Raw genomic sequence first — 21,579 nt, forward strand, 5'->3', positions numbered from 1 at the left:
TGTTGCACAAAAAGAGCAGCAGATGTTTATGAGAAAAAAACGCAAGAAACATTTGCAAGTGAAGACATTTCTTCCATGGATGCATGAAGTCCCAAATTTAGCAGACAAGCAGAACCCCACATATGGCAGAACAGAGCTATAAAAGTTGTCAGCAAGTGATATTCATCTCGATTTAGAAACAACTTGTTCCTACCATGTAACGTAAATGCAATGGAAAACATGCTTGTCTTTTAGCTGCAAGTGTAGTAGGCACAGTTGTTAGATGAGCTAAGCAAAGTGCTGGCATGGATTCACTTTCTTTTTATTCTTTTCTGCATATGGTAGTATCAGATTTTCTCCTGATGTTTCTTATTCTATTATTCAATAGGTAACAGCTTCAAGCAAGTGATGTTGGACAGAATTAAGTAGCATTATTTTGTTTCCTGCTTCAATTAGTGATGCAAGACAACAGACCACTAAGGTTTCCACATTCTAAGAATGGCATTACTCAGGGAAGCAGGCACAGTCTGAGATGCTGCCTTTCCAGGGCTTGGTATATATCTACTAGTAAAGGACATGCAGAATAAGGGGGAAAAAAGGCTATTTACTAGCTTCATGCAATTACTTTACCTCTATTGTTCTCAAGTCTTGAGGAGCACGAGGATCTGAGCAATAAAAAGGAAACCTTGATAACCTCCTTTCTTTGGTGAAAGGAGTGTTGTTTCAAAAAGCTGTTGTCCAGGGTATTGAAGCAACTCAAGCAGCATTTACAGACACTCCCACACACTTGCAACCTAAAAGAGCAGTCCTGTCACTGATGTTTGTATGCTCAGACAATCCGTGAACACAGACACAAAGGTCAGTCAATCTAACACCAAAAGGAAAAAAAAAAGGCCAGTATTTACAAAAATATCTTCGCAGCAGTTTTGCTCAACAGCTTAGCTGGCAGGAAGATGTAACTGAGGAATGTGATATGCTTTCCACAGTCTGGGTTGGCTTTTGCCTTCACACAATTCTGTTCTAGAAGAGAATATCCTGAGCTGGAAGGAACCCATGAGATCATTAAAGTTTTGCTGCAGACCAGTGTCCCACCCCTGATGCACTGGTGCTAGCCGTGTCCAGTTGCCTTGTTCTGGAACATTGCCTCCCTCACAGCACCCTGAAGGTATTTTATTTCACTGGGCTCAGACAATAAAGCATTTGTTGTTCTTCATTGTAGCCATGTATTTTTTAGAGCTTAGTCTATCGGGCTGGTCAGGTCATGCTCAGGGCTACAAACTAATCCAATAAGCTACGATAGGAAGAGCCCACTCCATGATCATACCCCATCTTTGTCACAACCCACTCCTGAGAAAGGTAAAGGCTCACCTCCTCCATCCCAGCCCTTGCTGAGGGCCTCTCAACTCCTCCAGTCTCCCTTATTTTGAGGCCCTCCAACCCTCCTTCAAATCCACCCCTCACATTCACACCCAGTGCCACAGTCTGCCCCGGGTGCCCAGCAAACCCCACTGTTCCACCACCTCTGCAGCCTCCCCCACACTTCCTCGCACTGGGGTAAAACAATTACCATGCAATTTATGAACCCCAGCAATAACCACTGCTTCTGGGATGCCATCTGCTTCTTAAAGCCTCATGAGGCCAATTCTCAGCCCTTGGGCTCCTGTCAGGAAATCAAACTATCACCCCTCTTCTGACAGCAGCGCATCAGTGGCTTGTTTCGCTCAGACCACATTCACCTCAGCTCTAGCTCTCAGTCCTCCCAGTGATAAACCTTTCCCCATGAACTCACACTCTCATAAATTCAACCTGGTTTATTCCAAATATCACATAAATTAAACACATTTCCCATGAATATTGCAAATACACATGAAATGAACACAGCAATTTTTAAAAAAAGTTTTGGCTTTGTTTATGCAACAAGAAGTGCCAAATGTGGTTAGAACATGAACTTCTCCTGTATTTACTAGATACAAAAAGGTGCAGATTAATAATTTATATTTATACATATGTACACGTTCCATTTCATTTCTAGCTTTAAAACAGTAAAAAATGGTTTCAAGTTTATCTACATTAAACATACTCATTTACATCTGGTCAGAAGCCCCAGATAAGAGTTGATACAATCATTTCACAACTGCAAAATTAAGGCGCTACCAAAATACCAGTTCCACTAGTGTAAAATGTAACAGGAATAGAGTGTACAGCTTTCTATTTATCAATTTAAAAGTGGACTGGAGGACAAGGAAAAAGGAGCAGTAAGAAACATAACAAGTTCTACAGGTTAGAAGTACAAAGAGATCTTGATGACTATCAAATGAACATATTAAAATACAGTAGATAAAAGGCCTCAGTGGCAAACAATTAGTATGCTTCTGAAAGACAAAAAAGGTTAAAATATATATATCATTTTGTAGCTTGAAATTTTACAGGTGAACAACAGGTGTAGAGGTAGAGGGATTTTTTTTTTCTTTTTGGCCTCTTTATGATGTATAAAGAAGGGCCACATTCACCACAGTGAAAAGACTCATCATATACCCCAGCATCCTTGCTTGGACAGCAAGCAAGAAAAGTGTAATGAGCTAGAAAGGCAACAAATCCTGTCTATCTCTTCCAGGAGCTCAGCTCCAATGCTTCCACATGTACCTTGGCAACAAGTTACACCTAAGCGCAGACTGGCTGTAGCGTGGACATTTCCTCTAGAGAGCAACAAGACAGTTTTTCCTGTGAGGTACTACTGGATGCTGCAGATATTATATGGCAGAGGTGATTTGGTAAAAATGAAACTGGTACTTCCCCTTAAAAAGCAAGTACCACAGGGCAGTGGTGATTTTATCTATTTATTAAAGCTTTGCTATTTGATCAGCATTCAATGTTTTGGAAGAAATGTCAGCTTTGGGCTGCTAATATTATTATTTGCATCCATACACAGACAATTCCTTTGTTGTTATAATTTATCCAAAACATCAGTCACTGAAATATTCACAAACCGCTTTAAACCTTGACTAAAAAAAAATCCCTCTACAGTTCAGCTTTCTTTTCAATAATAATCACTCTATTAACTATGCAGGCCTTCATGAACACAGTAATGTCACTTCCCATGTAGAATGTCTTTACACATTACAAAACAGCAGTAAACAACCTCTCATTTCATAGGGTTTTCTGTCAGAAGTACCTCAGAAGTAGTTATCTTGAAAAAATCACTTTCGCAGAGAAGAATATTAACATTAACATTTACTGAGGCAAAGCCAAGACACTAACTAGCACCTTGATATTTTTTTCTTAAATGCACTCCTATCTGTAAAATTAAGCACATATACGATCAGGGACCAGCAATATACAAATACCATCAGCAACCTCTTCCAGCTAAACTAGTAATACTCAAAACTAGGCCAGACACACAAACAAGCAAGATGAATGAGTCTTGAAGAAATACACAGCATGGAAAGGAATGGGAAGAACACGAAGCTAAACACAAAGGATTGCGAGATCAAAAACAGTCCATCTTCTGGTCCAAGAATTAGTTTGTGAAATCACCCTTCAGTAGCTCAGCTGACAGTCGGCTGAAGACCTACTGACTTCTGACATTTCCTCCCCACAAATATAATTCCTTTATACTTCAGTGAATTCCTCTTCATCATCTTCAAATCCTGGAGGAAATGCATTCAACTTGAATTTTGAGTATTTTGGTGGTAGTAGCAGAACTTGCAGAAGGCTATTGTAGAGGTTATGACATCATTTGTTGTACATTATGCACTTCACAATTCAGAGAATATACTTACAAACTACTTAAATAGAAAAGGCGTGTTCAAGGTAGAGGCAGTTACAGTACATTCAGGGTATGTTACAGAAACCATTTGTGGTAGCCATATGCTGAAAGGAAAAAAAACTGAATTTTTGTTTCCCAGACCACAGAGGTTATAAATACAATACCCAAAGAGAGCAGGTAATATACGCCAATCACTGCATTTTAATGCAGTCTTCTTCCAGAATTCATGTACAAAGTGGAAAAAAAAAAGTTTAAATACCTCTTTATTGACAAATAAGGAGAAAAGAACTAAAAAAGAAACCAGGCACTTTGACCATTTAGGTAAGCAGCCATTTCTTCTTACCAGACTTCTGCACATGAACAAGTCTTTACATTGGTCTTGCTATGCTTGCAGCACATCGAGATTCAAGTCAACTTTTTTCCCTGTTGGTAGTATCAGTTCTAGTTACAGGAAACGATGCCAATTGAATTGGTAACACTGAGTTATTTCATTGGCAGTTGAGCATATGTTGATCATTTGACAAGTAATCAATTTAATAGCTATCAAAGTTAGATATTAACAAAACAATACATAAAAAAATAATCAAAGACACAAATGAAGATTAACACCTGACTGAAGCTTGCATTGAGACTTGCCTTTATAGGTTCGGTTTGTGACTCCTTTCACGGTGTTACTGTGGACTGATTTCCATCACATACAGCAACTGGTACTAAACTACAATACTTTCGGGTTTGAAACACGTTCAGTAGAGACCACCCCTACGTAACGGGAGGTTGGCATGACTCTGCAGGAAGGAGGGAGATGGGAACCTCCCCACCGTTCATCCTTGCTGGTTCCACTCGTGGAGCAGGTGTTCAGAGTAAACCGCAGCATGCCTCCCTCGTACTTGGGGTGAAATCATTATTTCACAGCAGTGTTTATCATACTTTAGTGAGCAACTTGGTATGAATTTAGCAGTAAGACTGGCTAGGATTACTTTGGGTTTTCTCTTCAAAGAAACCAAAGTACATCTTTCCAAACATTTTGTATATACTTATTCTGCTACAACATGTAAATCACAAAAGAGGGATTACCTAAGGCTACTGAATAGTGTGCTTATTCAGTAGCTATTATTCTTTCAGATAAATATCCTCAGATGCCTTGACGACAAACGGCTTAACCTGTTTTTTCCTCAGACTGTTATTTGCTGAAGAGAGAGAGAGAGGGAGATGTGGGTATATGACAGACTGCCTTCCAATTGACTAACAGAGAGTATTGTTGGTTATAGTCCTCGTGCATACTTCTGCTGGGCAGCACAACTCCTCTTCTGTTCACTACCTTCGAGAAAGTCTAGGAAACACCTCTTCAATCCACTGTCCAGTTTCCTCTTCCTACTGAGTGAAAATCCAGATCACATGCAGGCCAATGGTGCTACTCAGCTAGAAACATCAATTCTATCAAAGTACTTGAAGCAATTATCCACATCCATCAGCTACATTCTAAATGTAGCACAGCTCTGTAGAGGTTCAGTTTTCACCAGGACAACAGGAGAGTGTGCGAGGTTTGGTGAATACCCAGGTAACAAACCGATGCAATCGATGGATGCAGGATGCAGTCAGAAAGGGCTGTTCCTTCTTGAGGGAATCTTAAAAAAAATGCAAAAAAACAACCTCTCCCCCTTTGCCCTCCCCCAGAACAACTGTCATGAGATGTTCTTGGTGCCCACTCCCAACACAAGTCCATGTTATCTGGGTCTTTTGCGAGTCACAAATATCAATACACGCCTGATGGCGATCAGACGATCTTTCAGGGAGGTCATAGCCAATATAGCCAGCTGAGCTCTGTTTTCCAGAGGCAACACTGCCAAGAGCCACCAGTACCAGGCAGGACCACTGGGGTTGCTCTGCAAAAGGATGGAAAAACATGCAGTTACGTATTCACCAGCCCAGCCCCATGAAGAACATCACCTTCCTTCTCACCTTCTATTTGCTAAGAAAGTCACCACAAAACAAGCAACAGCTGAACACTTTATTGCAGGTGTTCTCTCTATCAGTATATACCATTAAAACTTATCTCTTCAGCTACCGAAATTACACAGGTATATTGTTTACCATGCTTCATGCTAACAGACCTAAATTCGGTAAACAAGAGTCTAGAATGTATAAAACTGTAGCAAAAATCTGTCAGAAAACAGTCTAGTGTTATAATTCTATGTAGAATAAGGTTGCATAAATAGGCAGGTTTTATTACCTGTGGCTCTGGTTCTTTTCCTGGCATAGATCCAAAATGATTGAGAATTTGCACTTTCATATTGTCTTTAAGAGAAGTGAACCAGGCAACAGCTTGATCATAGACTGAATCATGAAGGCGGACAAGTTCTTCATATTCTGGTCCTTCAACCTTATTGTTAAAAGAAGGGAGATGGAACAAAATAGGTTTGATACCGTGCAGTCCATATGCTTCCCCAGAAGCAAACGAAGCAAAATAATGCAGTGACTACAGCTGCTCAAATGTCCTTATCTAAACCAACTGTGACTAAGTCTCAGATTTCAAACCTATGATGGAGTCTTTTTACCCTCCCCTAGGTGTTCTGAAGCGGTATTTCTTGGAGCAGTAACTGCCTCACTAGTATCCATTCCTAAATGCTGGCATAATAGAAGAATATGCTCTCTAATCCTGGGACATATTTATCACCTCAAACCCACAACCTCGAGTCCTTGTCACAGTATGACCTCTGGACAGTGGTACATCATCTGGCAAAACAAAACAAACACTACTGCCACCGAGCACAGAGATGGGGGACTACAGCACTTCAGAGACCAGCACTACTTTATAGAAGTGTTAAGGCCATGGTAGGACAGCCAAGGAGAAAGGAGGAGGGTAGACACCCAAGCAGGCAGGAAGTAGGGAAAGTGATGCTTTCCCAATACCAGAAACAGCCGTGAAGAAACACCCTCATTGAAGCAGAGTATTTTAGTTGCACAGGCCTACTATCAGCTATTAGGGAAAGGAAAAAAAAAAGCATAAGCAAAAGTCACTACAAATTGGTGATTTGTTGCGGTTTTTTAGGGGGTTTGATTCTGGATTTTTGTTTCGAGTTGTTTTGGGGGTTTTTTTCCCTTTAACACGTGCACATCACACAGGTGATTTCACCTAGGCTACTCACTCAGATACGCATCTGATCTAGCTGCTGTGGTTGCCCTTCACAATTAAGAAGTAGTTCTAGAGAGCAATTAATCTCATCTCAAGGTAAGTATCTAAGAGCATATAAAACAGGTATCCTTGGACTGAGATTTTTGACCATCAGACATATCATGGATGTAGGGCACTGAACAGACACCAGTCTCCAATGTGAGACAAGTTAAATCTCACTCTAATTATGAAGAGATGGATCTCTATAAACAATGCCTGTATACCTGAGTTCCACTACTCTTCACTAGGGTTTTTAACAAAGCACAGCCCTCACTCTGAGCAGACTACCTATTCCAGCCTTTCACAGGCAGGGGCACCTCCATGAGCTCAACCTTTCATGCCCTGGCATCACCCTGCACAGGTTGGAAAAGCACTGCTATGGCTTTACAGACTTTCACTTCAACTGTGAGAGTGCACTAGAGCTGTATGACCAAACTGACTTCAACTGGCAGCAGATTGCCGCTAAGCTTAATGTTAACAGCTACCAAGGTTTTATAGACATGGTCTGAAGATGATCCAGAAAGCATGGCCAAAAATTCAGCCTTTGGCCAACACCCATCACAAACACCTGCCTTGATGCAGGTTTGCTAAGAGGACTTGTTTTTAAAAGCAACTCCTCTCTCTACATTTCTCTGCCCTCAGCTCTGATGGATGCTTGTACAAGGCATGGTTAACTACGTGTCCCTAAGAACTCATTTTAAGAGCAGACTCCCACGGTTATCGGAGGACCTGTTCCGTAAATGAGAACTTGGAGGACAATATGAAGTGTGCCAACTGTTCAGTGCAAGAGAACAGTCAGTTCTCTACCAACAGGAGCATGTGCTTTCAGAAGGCTTTAAATTCTGTACTGGTTTTAAAATGTTACTCTGACCTCACCTACACACCATGACCTCAGCATCCTAGAAGCTACTTTGAGATCCATGAAAGGAGTGTAACACTTTAAGCAGGGATAATTATAAGGGAAGAAAGGAAGAAAGGGAAAGAAGATACAGTTTGTTCCATGGTTTTTAAAACAGAGCTTTAGTGTATTTGTAATGATATTGGCTTAAAAATAATGCACAGCTAGCTTGAAATGCAACAAGGAAAGGCTATTTAAGTGAATCCAGCAATACATGGGTATGAATAACTTTGCACCATAGATCACCTTTTTATCTTCAAGATACTCGATGTTTGCTGTGTTATATCCATCTCGCTGGCCATGGCTTAAGACCCTAAAACGACGGACACCAACTGTATCAACAACTGAGCGTCCATCAGGAAAAAACTTTACGTCCCTGATCTCTAATATACAGCCATGATCTGCAAATCTGAAATGACAGAAGGGCATAAAAGTGGAAGTCATCAACAAGTGTTTACAGACATTAGGACAAATACTGGGCCTAATTCACCATTTCTTATTTGAAAGAGGATTCTGCTTTGGTGACAATACATTTCTGCTTATTCACATAAGGCACACAACCCCCACCCTTTCTGCCTTCCCTCAGAGGACCTGGGCAGCAGCATTTTCAGGGCAGGTTTGTGGGGTGGGAGGGTTGGAAAGGGACAGGAAACTAAATGAAGCATGTTTCATGCTGGGAGTTGCCAGCTGCTGGTGGCAAATTCATCTAGTTTGCACAGGAAACAAGATGAGTAAAGCTACTGTAAGGAAATACAGAAACTGAGGAACAAATGCATGGTTGTGAGGGCTATCCCCCCTACTCCAAGGTGTAAGTGGAAGACTGCAGGCTTTAGAAGAAAAAGGCTTCCTATATAGCAAGTCTTTTCTTGCATTTGTTTCCTTTAAAAAAAAATAAACCCAAAATATCCTCTTCACAAAAGCACATTTATATCCATTATATTTAAAGTAGGCACAGGTTTTAATCGCACTCTGGAAACAGGCACACAATAAACTTTTACTTTATCAAGCTTACTTAACTCTACTTTTGTGGTGCAGTGATTTCACTAGAGAGGCTGATTGCACAGTGACTCTTCACACCCCAATACATCTGCAGGTCTACACCTCAGCCTACTGTTAAGCAGGACAAAGCACTGTATGCAGTCTCAATACTCAAACCCTGCGGGGTCTGATAAATTCTTTATCATGGATATGCTTGTTTTACTAGGGCTTGGCCATTTCTCACAACGGAGTGAATGAAGGAATGACTCGTGTGTCTGCTCTACCAGAAATCATGGGTTTAGGAGGGGTAGGGGGGAAGCACACCACTGTGAACAACTGCTCACTCCCAGCCAGTGTACAGGAAAAAATCAGGAAGAGCAGGAGGAGCAGAACTGCACACAGCTAAGTCCTGGTGCTCTACCAGTAGGACTGTTTTTAAAAAGCAAGTCTGTTAGTTTATTATAGCAATATTACACTATACACTATTTAAATAGCTACATAACAATTGTTTTTAATTAATGATTTTAGTGATATCCATACTGGATTTAGAAATTAATATAGGAGTGATGATTTTTTCTTTTTTGTTCTTAGAGGAGTTACTTTTGAGTACACAGGGACCTGAATCAGCGAGACAAGAAAGCACCTGGCATAAAATGTGCTGACAACATGAAGAGCTTCTATTCTTTTACCAATTATAAGTTAAAATGGAGAAATAAAACACAGGAAGGTAATGAACTAAACATGCTTTCTCACTGTGTTTTTCAAGGGAGGTATGTATCCATGTCTCAGCAGAAGAGGCAAAACAAGTTTCCCCACTTCTTGTATTCCCTAGTTGATTTCGCAATTTTGAATAAACAGAACTTCTTTACTTGTGTAAGAAGCTGGAACAGCCTGCCAGGTGTCTGCACATGAAGGTTTCCTGCGCTTCAGTATTTAAGTTATCATACTCAAAAAGCTTAATTCTTTTAGCAACTCAAAACAGACAGGACATAGAAATCTAACCATACTGTTGCATTTTAAAATACCCTTCATGATGTTATCTAACAAACCAATTATTGTGTTTTGGGGATTGTAATGCCTTGGCCCTCTGTATCATTACACTTAATTCCAAATAAGTTTGGCTCTTCCACAAGCCTGCAGGGTTAAAAAGAGAGGTATCACTGAAGTCCTAGGGTGATTCTGTCCTCACTCTCACAAGTATTCACTTCCAGAAAATTGCTAATAGGCCTGAAAGGGACTGTGGAGCATCAGCTGCTGCTGGAGTCTGAACTCCACTGAGTGCATTTCTGACAGCATGCCAAATGGCATTGCAGCACAGCCACAGCTGACTGGAAGCTGCAGCATCTCCTGTATTCTTACAGCTACTTTACTGTCCAGTCTGGGAGAAAAACAAAATTTCCACCCCCACCCAAGAAGCACAGAGTAGACAAGGAAAGGCTGTCATGCCTCAGTAATGACTGCTCCCCTCTCAGCTCCAGTGATGATCACATACAAAAATGCTGCTCCTGAGGATGCCCTGTCTACTGTGTTCTTAAAACATGTTTGTCATCAATTCTACAGTCTGTCCATGTAGCTTCTGAAGTCAGCAACTATTGCACCTGGTAAGGCAGACCTCTCAAGATCACCTCATGCTTCTGCCAGGAACATGGTCTCAAAACCCCATTATCTGTGAGATACCTAAACTTGAAGGCTTTCGCAGAATCAGAGAATCGTTTTGTGTTGTAAGGGACCTTTAATCTAGTCAGTCTCTGCATAATGAGCTGGAAACTCATCAGTGTCAGAATTCCCAAAAATGAATGAAAGTGTGATCATATAGAAAGACAAACCCATTCATTGCAGATAGTTTAGACATTGCAACACAGCAGTAAAGACAAACACTCAAATTTAACATTCAGCAGCAAAACAGACTTCTCAGCCAAGGGTATACTTTGTCTCATTAAAATGATACCACTCTTTCAGGAAAGCTATGGGAGGTCTGGATGTTTTGCCTTATTTTTTTTTTTTAACTGAGTAGACAGAGGGGAACCTTACCCAGACAGTCAGTTTTCACTGGAACAAACAGGCCAGCAAGCTTTCCAAACACACAGCCAATTAAATGCTATTTCTGGAGCCTGTAGGAGCAGGATGAGTTGCACTCTTGCAATTATCCAACAGGGGAGTAATAAAATTACATTTTTGTGTAAAAAGGAATGTTTAAAGTTCAAAACTAAGAAGTAAGCAACTTTAGTATTTGTTCATACAGGCCTGGAAGGAATCACAGCGGTTTGGGGAGACAAGTATGCTGTGCTGCAGTATTCCATTAGCTCACAGCAGCTTTTGCAACCACAGGACATTCTCAGCTTATCTCCTTACCCTTTTAATTCATCAGCTAAGCACATGCCAAACTGCTTGGTACCAGTTTCCATGCATCTTCTTATCATTAGGCGATAACGAGGTTCAAAGACATGGAGTGGACAAGGGATGGTAGGAAAGGCCATGGTACATACGAAGATGGGAACATCTTTATTCAAGCTGTAAGAAAGTTGTTAAAAAGAAAAAACACCTTTTGTTCTGGGTGCTGCTATATTCAGCATATATCCTTAATACAAGACAAATGGCTACCTTAGATTAAATCTTTGTAAATGCCTATCTTTTTGAGGTTTGCCATTTTCACAAGACAATGTTTCAGGACTCTTTTCCTTAATACGTTAAGTAAACAATCCCTCTAAGCAACTTCCATAATGGAAAAAAGTCAAGATATAGCCAATTTCCCAAAAACATATCTAGTGATACATCTTAGATACCCATGGCAAGATTTTAGTGACAACTTTTCATAGTAACAAAGTACTTAAGAACAAGCCATGTTCAAAGCAAGATGGCAGAGAATCCCCAAACTCAGTAAACCCCTTTGATTTCAAAGCCCATTAATCCACTTAATTTTTTTCAGGATTAACTGCATGTTTTGTTTTACTTTTTCACTCAGTTATAGCATAACATTCACAAGTCACTGACAAAACTGGATCCTTGAACTCCTCCTGACCTGAAGTATAACCCCTTGATAATTTGAATTCTACTCCCAGAATACCCCCACTGTAACTTCTAAAGCTATTATGTTGTTTCAGAGGAAAAAGCAATTATCTTTATTTTAAGAATATTGTTGTGCCTCTCTACTATCCAAGCACATTGTTACTAGTTTATCTGCAACATACATGTCAAAAATACAAAACATCTGGCAGGTTCATTTACAAATTAATTCCTTTGGGCATTTTCATATCTTCTTCAGTAACTTAGATTGAAAAACACACTTCTGTAACAGCTGTCAGTAGTATAAAGAGAGCCTACTTTGACAATTCCTTCATTTCTTCCTCATAAACTTTCTTCCTTTCAGATAATTCCTCTGGCAAGTAACGGACTATCAGCTCTTCTGTAAGGACGGTCTTCTTGTAAGTTCTGCTCGCCAGAAACTACAAGGAAGAGTCAACTCTTAAGTCTGGTAACAAGAAGACAAGTAACATCTTTTCCTCCCAGCCCACTCTTCCCTGAGGCCAAAGTGCACATTAAATAGAACTGTACAGATTCCTTACCCTTTTCAGCCTCCAGGAACCAAAACGTCCATTTCAGCCTATGTGCTTCACCCCACTGTGCTTTCAACTCTAATCCCATGCCCGTTTTTGGCAGAAGTTGTACTACCAGGAAGAAAAAGCAGTCCATCCTCACTTCTGCAAACATACATGTATCTTTTTCATCTACAGCTGTCAGCTTACTGGCAAGAAGTACTAGGTATGGGATACCTCATATCTGCTGCTGACAAATATTGACCAAGGAGCAACCATTCCTCATACAGCAGTTTCCACACAAACTGGAAATCTGGTATGAATATGGCTATGGCTCGGAGTCCCCAGGCATGAGCCTGACGTGATACTGGAAGCCTCCATTTCTTTAAGAACCAGCAAAACCACTTGTATGGCATCGAATGCCAAATATATCCTTGAGTAAATGAGGTACCTATGCATAGCTTGATGCTGTCAGTACTGTCTTGTTTCAGTTTCACAAATCATAGAAGTTTGAGTTGGAAGGGACCTTTAAATGTCTAGTCCAACCCCTTCAGTGAGCAGAGACATCTTCAAATGGATCAGACTGCTCAGAGCCCCCCATCCAACATGACTTTTAATGTTCCCAAACATGGAGGATCTGCCAACTCCATGGGCAACCTCTTCCAGTGTTTCATCACCCCCACGGTAAAAAATTTCTTGCTTACATCTAATCTCTCCAAATCAACTCTCTACTTTAAAAGAATTACCCTTCTACTAAAGTGCCTGTCCCTATCTTTTTTATAAACCTCCTTGAAGTACTATAAGGCTGAGATCAGGTCTTCCCAGAGCTTCTCCTCACCAGGCTGAACAACCACAACTGTCAGCCTTTCTTCATAGGAGAGGTGCTCTAGCCCCAGACCATGTTCATGGCCCTTTTCTGGACCTGCTCCTCTGTGCTGGGGACCCAGAGTTGAATGCAACACTCCAGGAGGAGTCTCACCAGACAGGACTAGAGGAGCAGAATCACCTCCCTCACCCTGCTGGCCACACTGCTTTGGATGCAGCTCACAAGCAGAGCACGGAAAATCTCCACATAGGTGTTTTCAGAAGAACACAAGTTTGTGCAGTTTTGTTAATTGGGGCAAGGGCATACACTTACTTCTGACAGCTTCTCCTTGCAGAGTGGGCAAAGTGGATTATGGTCAAGGCAACGCTCAAGGCATTTGAGGCAAAAGGTGTGTCCACAGGGTGTGGTAACAGGTTCGTAGAACAACCTTAACATGAAAACATGGAACAGAAACACTAAGTTGTCAACAAAAGCAGTCCCCAATGTGTGGAGAGGAGTTACTAGTTCTAGCTCTTTCTTTCTTTTCTGCTTTTGGATAAAGCACGGGTGACTGCATTATCCACGAGTACAAAAAAGGTTTTCATTTTTACAAGTGGTAAACAATGGAGAGCTGCATACATAATGAAGAAAACCATATCTGTAAAGAGTCACCAGATCTAAGGTTCAGCAAAAAGGAACAGAGTAATGATGTGGACATTCTCTGGCAGGTTTCTCTTCTTACACCATGACAGCTTTTTTCAGAAGCTAGAGAGGCTTTGTTATGTTAATGCCAGGTCAACGCAGTCATACCTCATGCAGAGGGAACACTCAAAGTCTGACGCATCCACCAGAGTTGTTGGTATTTCACTTGAAGTGTCAGTGGTGTTTTCAGGTAAAACATCTCCATCTAAGTAGTCAAGAAGATTATTATAGTAAAGATGTAAGCATTATTGCATTTTCTAATGTTCTTTACACTGTTGACTTTTCATAAAGAACCTGATTCATGTCTTTTCTCAAGTTTTGTTTCTAATAAACATACTTCCATCTAAGTTATAGATTTTTTGGCAGGAGATCTTTTGGAGAGCAGAGGGTGATGCCTGTGGCCAGAGAGTACACTTTAGAGCTGAATACTCATTATTTGCTTCTCCAAAAATGATTGTGTTGTGGGTTTTTTTAGCCTAGTTTTTAAAATATTCTGCTATTGCTTTCCCACCACCACCCCCACATCAGCCAGGCCAGATGTTTTCAAGTACATTAAGTCCAGAATTTAATTTGTTTATACACAGTCAAAATATTTCATCACTGTTAATTATAGATTTCTCAGCAGGGGTAATTTTTCTTACAAATATAAAAAGGCTTACATTTTTCTAGACTAGGCTGTTGTAGAAATCCCAAATTTCAGACAGTTTAAAAGTTAAAAGGACTACTGGAGCGGCATTAGCTAACACCGCTTTTATTAGCTCAACAATCTGCAAACAGAGAGGCAAAACACTTCACTTAAAATTCTACCCAGACTGATTTTTGGGGATGGTTTATATCTCTGGGTTAAACTCACTTTAAGGCTAGGCACTTCAGACTTCACAGCAGCATTATTTAGGCTCAAAAGCTATCAGCTCCAGCTTCTGTTGAAATTTACACAAATTCTGCAACTTCTTTTATAATTTGCATCTTTGTGATGAGTTGCAACAGAGCCGTGACTGCTGCCTCCACGTTTTTTTATTAACCAAAATCTTGACCATTAAAAAGCTCTGCTTTTCGTGTTAAGTTAAAATGCTAGGATGCTTTGTTAAAGAGTAACTTATGCTCGACATCTGGTTTATCTCAAGCACAGACAGGATAGGTGGTGTGTGGCCTACAAAGGAAAACAGTGCTATCTTTAACCTACATCTCACTAAATGTTAGCATTTAGTAATAGCAAGAACCTGGCTGTGTTAATTCTGCAAATAGTAATATGGCACTGGGACCTAGCACAGACAAGAAATTAGTGCTTATGGGTAAAATACAATCTCTGGCCTTCCCTGTGAAGATACAGATGGGTCAGATTTCATAATGTGTTTACTAAGCCTGCAGTTCACAGGCAAATACATGGGTTTTTTTTCCTCCACAGCAACATGATCAGAAACTGGCCATATATTGATCTCTTGCAGAGGTCGCAGACAGGCAGCTGTACTTGACTTGGAACATTTTCAGGCAGAAGTCAAACTTTTCAAGGTGTGGGTTGTTTTTATTTTTTTTAAGGGAAAAAAAAAATCACACCAGCACAGCACCATTTTCAAAGTCTGTGTTAACCAATTATTACCCTAGTCATTGAAGTATCACTTTCAGCATATTTAGGCCCGAATACTGAAGCCACTCTGGAGGTCTTTGTTAGAAGCTTGAGAAGCACAGAAATTGTAAGTGCAGCTATATCAAGTAACAGAAAACTGGGACATGGGGACTTATTATCCTTTAAAAGGCTTCTTTGTTTGCTTGGAAAATTTCATGTAAAGTTGCATATGACCATTTCTAATCTCAGTTAGAGATTAGTTTCCAGGCTTACTTCATTTTTCAGTCATATAGAAAGACAGTGAAGTTCAGCTATAGCTGATACCTAGAAAATGGAAATGGCACTACCAACATGAAGACTAAACTGAGTGGATTACACACACATTACACTGGAAATGGCCCATTTGAGAAAGAAAAATACAGTTTTCATTCAATGAACTTAAACTGCTCTGGTAATAAGGTAAATAGGTTGTTAGAGCAGAAATAGACATACCAAAGAATAAAATATTATCCTAATTCCTGTAGAGAATGTTTTATTGACACCTATGAAGCAGGAGGAGTAGAAACGTTTACAGTTTTTCAGTATGTGCAAAAGAAATTGCTTTTCTAAGCTACAACACAAACCTTTTTTAAGAATTTTATTGGGGACATCCAAACTCTGCAAATCCCTCATATCACTGGACAGCTTTCTTTTTAAGCCAACCCCAGGTAAACTGGAGAGAATAGCTCCCAAAGACTTCTTGTTGTCATCAAAGTAGAGATCCAGAACATGATGGGTAACAGAAGAATCAGTGCTTCTGAATACATCAGATTCTTGGGACGGGGTTTTTGTTAACCTGAACACAGTATCCTAAAAAAATAAGAACAGTTACATACAACATGAGACAATTTTGGTTTGCTTTTATCTGTTAGTTTTATCAGCAATAGATCAATGTTGCCAAAAGAAGCCCAGCAACGGAGAAAGGTCTGTATCAAAGGTCACTTCCCAATTGCATGAAGTAGGGCCATGTCTCTCCCTACAGCTCCTATCTCTAGAAATTATGTTCCTGTCATACTAAAAACTTCAGTACAAAAAGGCACAAACACAAGTGACCCCCACATGAAGGCATCACATTGTTTTCTGAAGAAAAAGGTTCACTCTCTTATTAATCTGAGGAAGTACATCCCAATAAGAGATCCAACAGCAATGGAGAGAATAGGCTTACCATGAAAGTAAGGGCCTACACAGGTGCAGACAAAGACAATGTCACACAGATGAGAAAGATCCATGTGCTATTTTTGATTTTTTTATGTTCAACACTTTTTGCTTTACCTTTGAGGACCCAGCAACAGAGTTATCTTCCACAGCTGACTGTGTGTTTATGCTACTCAGAAATGCAGGTTTCAATCTTGTATGGGATGTTCGACTAGAGAAAGGTGCTGTTAGACTATCATGCACATTTTCAAAGGCTGGGAAAAACATCTCACACATTATCTAGTCAATTAGAGAGAAAAAAAAAAAGAAAAAGTAATAATTACAATATAGATATTTATGTTTGTGTGAACACAGATGCACAAGCTTGCAACATCCAAGACATTCTGCATTTCCCAATGCCCATGGGAAACCTGAATGGCAGTGCCCACCACAACCACAGTCACATTCCAAGGTGCTCTTCTGGTGCCCACCTCCCTCACCAAAGGCTTCTGCTCCCCAAATGCATCCAGGGCAGCAGTTTGTTGCATCCTTCTGATTCTACCCATCTCCATTTTTAACACGCAGAGGCTGCCTCCAGAAGTCTTCAGACCATGCTCTCCCATCAAAACCAGTTAACAGATGTGTTTAAACATTCCTTGTGCTCTTTTATCCATCTCCGCCATCCTCAAGCAGATTTAACCCCTAGCTTAAAGCTGTGTAGAGCCTGTTACCCCTCTCACCAGTCCCCACCAAGCATCTTGCCAAATCTTTGCCTCATTTTTATGAAAAGCTGCCTGTATGGATGGTCACAGAGGACCTGATGATAGGCTGTTAGCACTTAATATTTTTAACTTCCCATATGGAACAAAATGCTACAAAGACTGCAGGACTTTTCCAGCACAGGGCAGCACACAGCTTCCTCTTCTCAATCTTCAGCCACTTCCCACATAGAAGTCATTTTTGATGGGTACTAAAATTAGCAGTCTCAAGCCTATGCAGTGGAATTCACAAGTATTTAATCCCTCTGGCTGAGGGAACAACCAAAGCCAAGAGGTGCCTCCCATACCATAATGCTAAGAAGGTTTACTGGAGAATCTACTGAATCAAACTATCCTTTGGGTATTTACTATCACCTGAAATACCATGAATTTTACTTGGCTGTGGGATTAAAAGCAGCACAATAGCCAAGTAGCCAGTAAATACATTTTATACCTTTTGGGCTTCTTTCTTCATTGAGCTCCATTCAGGATTTAAGGCAACACAATAAAGAAACTCCTTCAATGCTTCCTCAGTCCTTTCCAATCCAGAAAGAGCTTTTGCTTTCACATAATGGCCCTGTTCACACAAAGGAAATGTAGAAATCTAGAGATCATTTCTGAAGTGGCAGCAAGACACTTGAAAACAAACCTGAAAGTTCAACTCATTCTGCAGGTGAAGAACAGGATGCTTTTTGGGTAACAACCTCTTTGACATGTGTGACAGAAAGAAATTCAGTCCCTTCTGGAGAAGAAAGATTCCCCAGTAACCCTCTGCTGCATCATCCCTTGCCAAAGGCACTGCTCATTTCCTGAGAGAAGAGCTGAGAATAACGAGGGGTTTTTTTCCCCCTCCAGGACAAAGTCTGTGACACATCCCACTGTGCTTGGATACACCAGAGAACAGTTTCACATACCAGGACAAACTTAAAAAGTAATGCACCTGCACAGAAAAGGCAGTGGCACAGGGGAGCCTAGAAGTGGCAGCTGAGAGAGTTCATGATAGTCACTTCTCCTGGGTGTCTTACTAGGACAGAGATAATTTTTCACCTGTTTATTTGGCCCAAAAATGGCTCATGAATTTAGGACAACCTACCAATGCTTAACCTGAAGCATTTTAACCCACTCTACCTCTCCCACGTGGAATGTGTTCTGAAGTAACACATCCATGGCCAGCAGTTATGGCAGCCAGCTTGGGAATAAATCTTACTTCACTTGATACTAGTAGCAAGAGAGGAATGCTTCACCTCTAAATTTACCTACAGATATCAAACAGCATATATGTTCTAATCTGACCATGGAAATTACTTCCTTTACAATGAAAAGAAACTAAGTGTGCATTTAGGCATTTCCCTCTTGTTTATTAGACAGAAGTGTGCTTTACAAGTCCCCCCCTGACCCACATGAACATCTCTAGGCTGTACTGAAAGTACATCTAAGAGACTGCCTAGGTAAACTAGACAAGCACATCCAGCAGATCTTTTCTTCCTTTACCACAACACTGAAAGATGCAGTATCACACAATCTTCCTGAGCAGGTAACTCCCTCATTCTTTCAATACTGCTGTCCAATCTGAGACCTGTTAAGACCTTTACCATTCCACTGGAACTAGAAGGAGGCTCATGCCAAAAGCAAGTAGCAAGTACTGCACAGGCCGGGTTAATTAACACAATTATCATATCATCTGCACAAGAAGTCTCAGTACACATCGGTTCTCCTCAGGTGAGACACATTTTTCTCCTCAATGCAATAAGAAAAGAGACACTATGAGGCCTGACCCTGACCTTCTTACCTGGATGCTTGCACAGCCTGCATACAACCTTTCACATGCCTGCCATCACTGCCAGCATTACTGCACTGCACTGAGGAGCCTACAAGCACGCTTGAGCTCATCCTTCAGGGCTGTAAGAGTAATGTCCTTATCTGACCTGCAAGGGAGACTAAGCAGGGCTGTCCACAGACAAAGTACCTAAAGATCCAACTCCAGGAGCTAGGCCCAGAGACTAGAGCCCCCTGGACTTCAGAGACTACTGCTGCCACCTTCCCTTTCTTGTTTTCATACACCCCTGACAAGCACCAGACTGAAGGGGAGATCCAAGCAGGACCACCAGCAGCAGGCAGTAGGGCACCTCTGTCTATCCTCCATATAAAAACACAACTGGAAACTTCTCCCTGCCTTACAGAGTCCAAGGACCTGGTTTTCATAGCACTGAAAAGAAATCAACTTATCTATAGCTCCAATGACTACAGCACACCAAGGAGTGTCACCAGTAACTCAGCAAGCCACTACATCTGCTATCAAAAAGCCAAAAGATACTGGTAGGTGAACACTTGCATTCTAGGAGCTAGTCTCAGAATTAAGTTCATTTTATCTTGGGTTGTTTTTTTTAAACTGCACAGCAAACGTTTGAGCTAATCTCTGCCACTGGATGAGAAGCTGGAACACACAGAACAAAGCAGAGGCCCAGAACTCCTGGAGAACATGGATTCTGCGTCAGCACAGCTTATGTCGGTGTCTTCACAAACATGAAAGCACAAGTGAAGTACGTCTGAGACGCTGCTGGTTACGCCATGATGACAAATTTCATTTTCAATTAACATTCTTCAGAGATGTGATTAATGAAACCTTTATCCGCCTACAACTGACACGCATCACATTTCCATGGATTCAGACAAACAGAAGACACTTCAAGAAAACATCTGAACGTGTGTAATTAATTTTTCTCCCTCTGACAGAAACCCAGCCAGCATCACCCAAGATGTGATTCCTGACTTAGTGAGAAATTACCTGAGACAGAGAAGCAAACCTGATGTAGTGAACTACATCTGTATGAACTGCCTTCCAACATGAAAGGTTTTAATGGGTGAGAGGACAGATAGCCTTCCGAGACAATTACCTAACTTGCCAGAGACTCAGTGTTTCAGACAGCACCTCTCTTGCCTGCCCTGCATCATCCCTGACTGGGAATGGAGCACTAGAAGCACAGCTCTGCTTGCTCAGGCAGGAAGCTGAGGCATTTATGTAACACCTCCTTAGTCTCCACAGGAAGACAATGCCTGGCTAAAATCCTTCCCCAATTCCCCATGCTATGCTCTCCCCAGAAAGAACCCAGAGGCTTTATCTGTTCAAACCTGTGCTGCAGTTTTGCTAGTGACAGAAGACAGACTGACTGCAGGTGTAATCCTAGGTGGGGTAGACTGTTGGACACTCAGTCCAGCCTTAGGTAACCAAGTGCTTCTTCCATTTCTCTCTCCTAACATGATTTCTGATACTTGCTTCAAACTGCCCACTGCTTCTTGTAGCATGTCCTTTGATTATGAAAAAAATCCCAACCTCTTTATGAAACACCATGACACAGGCAGACGTCAGATATGAAATATTAGGATTAACGAGGGACAGAAAATAATCCCGAAATACAGTCTGGGTGGCTCCTCAGAAAAACACACTGGCCAGCAGGCTTCAAAGCTGCCCACTTCCAGAGGACACATCATCCTAGAGGGACCTGCAGGGCCATCCTGGGCTGCCAAAGCCTTATGGATTGATTCTGCTGCCAAGCTGCAGCACAAGCTGTACAGATAATAGGCACCAGCATGAACAAAACCACTCCACCAGCTGCCCATCACCAAAATCACATCAGCTGGAGAGATTCTGAGGACCTTCCAGACTTGCTCTTTGAAGAACTTAAGACGTTTTTGCCCTGTTAATGCTGCGATGTTCTTCCAACAACACCCCCAGCAGCACTGCCCCCAGCACAGAGAGGAGCCCCGAGAAGAAGCAGTTCTCATTTTGGTCTTTACAAGAGGCAAGCACCGTACCGCGGGCCAGTGGGGTTTGTTCCGGCACAGGATGTCCGCGTCGTGAAGAGCTTGCTGGTAGTTCTTCATCAACGTGCAGAGCTCTGCCCGCTGTGCTATTAATGAACACTTGCAAGGAGCTGGAAAACAAAAACAGTTGCAAGGAACTTCACTAAAAGAAGTACTGGGACATGTTAAATAATCTCATATCCAGCCACTGTAACCAAAAAAATCACTACTTCACGCTCTTTACATTTAAACTCTCCTGTAATGGTAAAAAAGGGAATTCCTTCATTCTTTCCTGCTTAAAATATATTCTTCTCACCCTGAAGCAACCTCTGTGTTTTATATACCAGGACATAGCTCACATATCCACAAACAGGTGCCACTGCTCTTCTCCCCATCTTGTTTACAGGACACTTTGTAAAGCAAAAATAAAAAAGCTGCAAGTATTTCTAC

At 41.2% G+C, this 21,579-nt stretch overlaps 1 protein-coding gene across 1 annotated transcript in view; it reads right to left on the reverse strand.

Moving 5' to 3' along the window:
* Nucleotides 1-1,775: 1,775 nt before the first annotated feature.
* LONRF2 (LON peptidase N-terminal domain and ring finger 2) overlaps nucleotides 1,776-21,579 on the reverse strand; it is a 34,577-nt gene continuing 14,773 nt past the window's right edge. The window contains exons 2-12 of the mRNA XM_063392585.1: nucleotides 21,142-21,260; nucleotides 17,783-17,905; nucleotides 16,709-16,870; nucleotides 16,021-16,246; nucleotides 13,942-14,038; nucleotides 13,465-13,579; nucleotides 12,115-12,236; nucleotides 11,146-11,304; nucleotides 8,062-8,224; nucleotides 5,976-6,125; nucleotides 1,776-5,628 (exon numbers count right to left, since the gene is read on the reverse strand). Of these exons, the coding sequence (XP_063248655.1) occupies nucleotides 5,470-5,628; nucleotides 5,976-6,125; nucleotides 8,062-8,224; nucleotides 11,146-11,304; nucleotides 12,115-12,236; nucleotides 13,465-13,579; nucleotides 13,942-14,038; nucleotides 16,021-16,246; nucleotides 16,709-16,870; nucleotides 17,783-17,905; nucleotides 21,142-21,260 (1,595 nt within the window). The 3' untranslated portion in view covers nucleotides 1,776-5,469. The remainder of the gene's footprint in view (nucleotides 5,629-5,975; nucleotides 6,126-8,061; nucleotides 8,225-11,145; nucleotides 11,305-12,114; nucleotides 12,237-13,464; nucleotides 13,580-13,941; nucleotides 14,039-16,020; nucleotides 16,247-16,708; nucleotides 16,871-17,782; nucleotides 17,906-21,141; nucleotides 21,261-21,579) is intronic.

The sequence above is a fragment of the Prinia subflava genome, chromosome 3, assembly GCF_021018805.1.
Source record: "Prinia subflava isolate CZ2003 ecotype Zambia chromosome 3, Cam_Psub_1.2, whole genome shotgun sequence".
Lineage (NCBI taxonomy): Eukaryota > Metazoa > Chordata > Aves > Passeriformes > Cisticolidae > Prinia > Prinia subflava.